This window comes from Diospyros lotus, chromosome 3 (genome assembly GCF_014633365.1).
Source record: "Diospyros lotus cultivar Yz01 chromosome 3, ASM1463336v1, whole genome shotgun sequence".
In the NCBI taxonomy this organism is placed as follows: Eukaryota; Viridiplantae; Streptophyta; class Magnoliopsida; order Ericales; family Ebenaceae; genus Diospyros; species Diospyros lotus.
Window position 1 is genome coordinate 39,854,425 of NC_068340.1, and position 6,000 is coordinate 39,860,424.

Here is a 6,000-nt window from a genome sequence, read left to right on the forward strand (position 1 = left end):
ATTTTGTATGGCCATCGAGCCTAGAGTTATGAGATATTGGGAATGTAATTAAATCTTATTAAATTTCCGCTGCTAGAAATGAAATGAGTTGAGTTCAATTTTGTTCTATATCATCCATGTAAGGACCTTCTTTCGAGTATTCGGAAGCGGGCGTTACATTTATAATCATTATATCAATTTAATCCAATGTTGTTAGTAGTTAGAACACTTAATCATGTATTGGTTGTGTTTTATTATCATCCCATTGTTGTTTATTTTGAATTATAAATCTAATTAAGCCAAAAAAATTAAAAATACATCATTTTTTATTGGGAAATTTTAAAAATCCCATGGCCCAAAAAAAAAAGATCAAAAAATCCATTTTTTCAAAAAAATCAGGTTTTTTAGCCCCAAAAAACTTGGGCCCAGGTTTTGTGGCCCCACAAAGCTTGATTTCTTTTATTAAAATAGTTTTTTTTATCTTTTTTCTTTTCTTTTCTTGGCCGCGAGATTTTTCCAAGTTTTCCAATAGTCCTAAAAATAAATTATTGTTTAAAAATTATACTTGTATTTTTGGGTAAATTTTATAATCATTACATCAATTTAATCCAATGTTGTTAGTAGTTAGAACACTTAATCATGTATTGGTTGTGTTTTATTATCATTCCATTATTATTTCTTGTGAATTATAAATTTAATCAAGTCAAAAAATATAAAAATACATTATTTTTTATTGGGTAACTTTGAAAAATCCCATCCCCCCCCCCAAAAAAGATCAAAAAATCCATTTTTATTAAAAAATCAGGTTTCATGGCCCCACAAAGCCCGATTTTTTTTATTAAAATGGTTATTTTAATCTTTTTCTTTTCTTTTCTTGGCCATGAGATTTTTTCTAGGTATCCAATAATCCCAAAAATAAATTATTGTTTAAAAATTATACTTGTATTTTTGGGTAAATTTTATAATCATTATATCAATTTAAACCAGTGTTGTTAGTAGTTAGAACACTTAATCATGTATTGATTGTGTTTTGTTATCATCACATTGTTGTTTATTGTGAATTATAAATCCCATTAAGCTAAAAAATGTAAAAATTCATCATTTTTTATTGGTTACTTTGAAAAATCTCATGGCCAAAAAAAAAAAGATCAAAAAATCCATTTTTATTAAAAATTAAGGTTTTGTGGCCCCACAAAGCCTGATTTCTTTTATTAAAATAGTTTTTCTTTTCTTTTCTTGGCTGCGAGATTTTTTCAAGTTATCCAACAGTCCCAAAAATAAATTATTGTTTAAAAATTATACTTGTATTTTTGGGTAAATTTTATAATCATTACATCAATTTAATCCAATGTTGTTAGTAGTTAGAACACTTAATCATGTATTGGTTGTGTTTGATTATCATTCCATTGTTATTTCTTGTGAATTATAAATTTAATCAAGTCAAAAAATGTAAAAATACATTATTTTTTATTGGTTAACTTTGAAAAATCCCATGGCCCAAAAAAAAAAAAAAAGATCAAAAAATTCATTTTTATTAAAAAATCAGGTTTCATGGGCCCACAAAACCCGGCCCGGGTTTTGTGGCCCGACAAAGCCCGGGCCAGTTTTGTGGCCCCACAAAGCTCAATTTTTTTTTATTAAAATGGTTATTTTGATCTTTTTCTTTTCTTTTCTTGGCCATGAGATTTTTCCAAGTTATTCAATAGTCCTAAAAATAAATTATTGTTTAAAAATTATATTTGTATTTTTGTGTAAATTTTATAATCATTATATCAATTTAATCAAATGTTGTTAGTAGTTAGAACACTTAATCATGTATTGGTTGTGTTTTATTATCATCCCATTGTTGTTTATTGTGAATTATAGATTCATTTAAGCCAAAAAATGTAAGGATTCATCGTTTTTTATTGGGTAACTTTGAAAAATCCCATGACCCAAAAAAAAAAAAAAGATCAAAAAGTCCATTTTTATTAAATAAATCAAGTTTTATGGCCCCACAAAACCCGATGACGTTGTACTGTTTTGAAAAATTATTTTTTCATGGAAATCAGTATTGATTTAGAATAATATCTATCAAAATATGTTTTATTTACAAGCGTAAACATACTACACAGCCTTTATAAGCAATGTGATCACAAAACAAAACAAATAGAAATGAAATCAATCCTTAGAAATTCAGTCAGTGAAATTGTTTGTTGGAAAGAATCTTGTTGAATGAGATTTCAATGAGGTCGTTGTGATTGATGAAGATTGTTAAATGACTCGACAAGCAAAAAAATTGAATGTATAATGAATGACTGAGTTTGGATGGTTTGACAATGGAGAGAAAGAAAGTAACGTGAACGCTGGAGGATGAGAGAGAAGAGAAAGGCAATATGAAAGAGACAATGGTATTTTAGTAAATGAAGATAAGGACAGTGTGGCCTTTCTAATTTAAAATCTCATTAAGAGTATTTTAGGCATCTCACGTAAAAGTGGCTATAAAGTGCAATTAGTTTGTTTAATTTGTCAAAAATGTTTTTTTTACTAGAAAGTGGTTAAAAATAATTTTTTAAATTTCTTTTAGGTTATTTATGAATTTCTCTCATTTTTGGGTCCACCTCTTTGACCAAAAACAAAGTGGATTAAATTTCATGTTAAGTATAAATTTGGCTTCCAGCCAATTTTATATTTACTTAATTCATCCCTTCACATCAAATTGGGGACCAATGGCCAGCAAGTTTTGCTTCTTTTTTCTTCTCTATTTTATTTTGTCCAAATTAGTTGACGTACGAGATGACTAAAGATATCAAATGTTAAAAATATTCTTATCTTGAAATTGTCGCCTTGCCTCGAAAACACCGCGCACGCATTTAAATAAAATCCGGTGCACGGGCGAATTTCATCTGTGATGAAATAGATAAAATCCGCCCACACAGTGTGGGCAGACTTCATTTGTGATATAGTCTGCCCACACAGTGTGGGTTTTCAGGCATTGTAGCACGACTCCTTCTTCCCATACGTTATATCATGATCAAATATCAAAATTTTTAATTATTAATAGATCAAATATCATATTTATATATTAAATATATAATTTGATATTTCTTGTTGATGTGATTTTTTTTTGTGATGTGATATTTTATGTGGCGTAAATAATAATTTTGTTGGCGTAAATATATAATTTGATATTTTTTGTTGATTTGACTTTTTTTTGTGACATGATATTTTATGTGACATAAATAATGATTTTATTATAATAAAAATTTTAATAATTTAAATACTGAATCTTGACATTTTATAAGATGAAATTTTATATTTTTTAATTGTTATAAATTAAGTGGAGGACTTATTGTAAAGCAATTCAGTATAAAGAAATCGCCACCAACCCACCCCAACAACGACTTGACTCCAGCTTTTCCACCTAGAAAAGTTAAGTGCATGTTTATCTATGGAGAATATTTTTTTTATTTTTTATATTTATAGAAAAATAAATAGAACTAAAGATATATTTATTTTATTAAATATTAAACTAATTTTAAAATTTAAAAAAATGTGTTTGAAATTATAAAAAAATATATATAAAGATCGACGAGAAGAAAGTGAATGATCAAAATAGTTTAACAAAAAGAGAAGCAGAAGAAAAATAAAAGTGAAAAAATTGTCAAAGTGTGTCTTTATAATGTTTTTTAAAATTTAGTTCAATTTTAAAAAATAGAAAACTTATTTTCTATTCTCCAATTTCAAAAAAAAAAAAAATCATTTTGACACAGTTTTCAATTTTTTTTTATTTCTGTAGAGATATTTTTTGAAAAACAACTTTAATTTTTCACAAGTAACAGACTCTAAAGTTTTTAAAAGATATTTTTTTAATTTTTAAATTGTAATTAAGTAGTTGAGGCAACCCATTATATATACAATATGTTTCAAAAGTTATACTATTTATTTCAAAAGTGACACGGCTGAAGACTAGCAGTTTTTTATTTATTTTAAAGACTTGACTTGAGGTAACCCATTCTATACTTCATCATCCCTTCACATCGAGTTGGGGACAGTGACCCGACTTCTCTCTTATTCTTTTTATCCCATTAAAATTTTAACCATTTTATACTTACGTTCCAAGAGGTGAAATCCCTCGCCTAGTCCCCGCACCTCAGAACCCTTTCATACCTTATTATATTAATGATGGTGACAAGGAAAGACTCGTGAGCAAAGATATACTTTTATAAATAAAATTTTATTTTTTATCTATAAAAGTGGTTTTCAAATGACATTCATCGCAGTGCGTTTATTTTAAGAGTATAATTAAGTGTTGATTTATAATATATATTTATATTAGTAATAACTATAATAATTTTTAATAAACTTAATACATACGACAATTCCTCAATAATTAAAAAATATGATGGTTATTTTTTAATGTACAAAATATCAAGATTCGATATTTTAATTATTAAAAATTATTACTTTAAGTCATTACTATGACAAAATGTTAGCATGAACATGAATGCACCTATTTCTGCAAGTAAACGCCATATCATTAAACGTCACGTCACGTCTAAAGTTGTACTATTTATTTAAAAAATCTAGTGATTTGATAAAAAAAATTTACAACTAACAAAAATGCTCAAATTTCAACCATTTAATATAATATTTAATCATCTCTCTACACACAAATCACGTGTTTACGGACAAAACTCATTTTTGAACAAATATTATTTTAAAAAAACTAAAAAACTAAATTAAATATATTTTTTTAACTTATGTTACACGGCTGGGCTGCACCTCTTCGCTAGTATATACTAGACAAAGACTTGATTCAACCCATTACATATACAAGGACAAGGACATATATATATATATATATATACTTCTACCTACGAGGCTGCCAGAAGCCAAGCAAATATCATATTCTTCACTCTCTTATCTCTCCCTTTGCTTTGCATAATGCGGACAGCAGTAGTGTTTGTGTTGGTTTGGTCTGTGTGTGCAACAGCCAGCAGTAGAGGCATGAGTTGCAGTGAGAAGGAAAAGCAAGCTCTCTCTTCTGATCCTTCAGGCACCCTGTCTTCCTGGTCTCTCGATATTCGCAACTCCGATTGTTGCCATTGGAAAGGTGTTGGCTGCGACAACATAACCGGTCGAGTCATTGAACTGCATCTTTCCAATCTAAATCTAGCGGGCAGTCTTACACCTTCGCTGCTAGATCTGAAGTTTTTGAGTTATTTGGATTTGAGTCATAATAATTTTGGAGGCTCTCCCATTCCAGGTTTCTTAGGTTCTATGACAAGTCTCGTACATCCCTATCTCTTTAATGCTGGATTTGAGGGGTTGATTCCTCATCAGCTTCAAAATCTGTCAAACATCCGTTATCTTAATCTAGGATTTAATGATGGGCTACACGCAGACAATCTCAATTGGATTGCTCATCTTCGTGCTTTGGAATATCTTGACATGAATAGAGTTGACCTTAGCAGGGCAGTTGATTGGCTTCATGAGGTGAGCAGCCTTCCTTCCCTTTCAAAATTATATTTGGATGGCTGCGAGCTTGAGAATATGACTCCCTCACTTGAACATGTGAATTTTACATCTCTTACATCCCTTGTTCTTTCTAGTAATAATTTCAATTGTGAGATACCAAAGTGGTTATTCAATCTTAGTAATCTTCAAAATCTTCAACTCGGTGACAACTCATTGTATGGTCTAATTCCTGAATCTCTTGGCAACTTATCATCCCTTGGTTCTTTAGATCTCAGCTATAATCAATTGAATGGAACTCTTCCAACGAGCATTTGGGTTCTCTCAAATTTAGAGTTCTTGAATATTCGTAATAATCTCTTAGAAGGCATTGTTACAGAGGCTAATCTATCCAAACTCTCAAAACTACGGGGTCTTGTTTTGTCTGGCAACTTTTTCTCCTTCGACATCAGCTCCACTTGGGTTCCACCTTTTCAATTGAAATATCTCGTATTTAGTTCTTGCAAAATGAGTCTTGTAAGCACTCCTGCCCGGATATCCCAATCACTCGGTCTATCCAAATGA

The 6,000-nt window shown here is 29.5% G+C and overlaps 1 protein-coding gene across 1 annotated transcript; it reads left to right on the top strand.

The window, feature by feature from the left end:
- Positions 1-4,905: 4,905 nt before the first annotated feature.
- On the top strand, positions 4,906-6,000 carry LOC127796998 (receptor-like protein EIX2). The gene has a single exon (XM_052329392.1). It carries the CDS (start codon positions 4,906-4,908, stop codon positions 5,998-6,000), a length of 1,095 nt encoding a protein of 364 aa, XP_052185352.1.

Bases quoted from the DNA above. Each gene is read 5' to 3' on its own strand.
- LOC127796998 (XM_052329392.1), top strand. From the start codon at position 4,906: ATGCGGACAGCAGTAGTGTTTGTGTTGGTTTGGTCTGTGTGTGCAACA.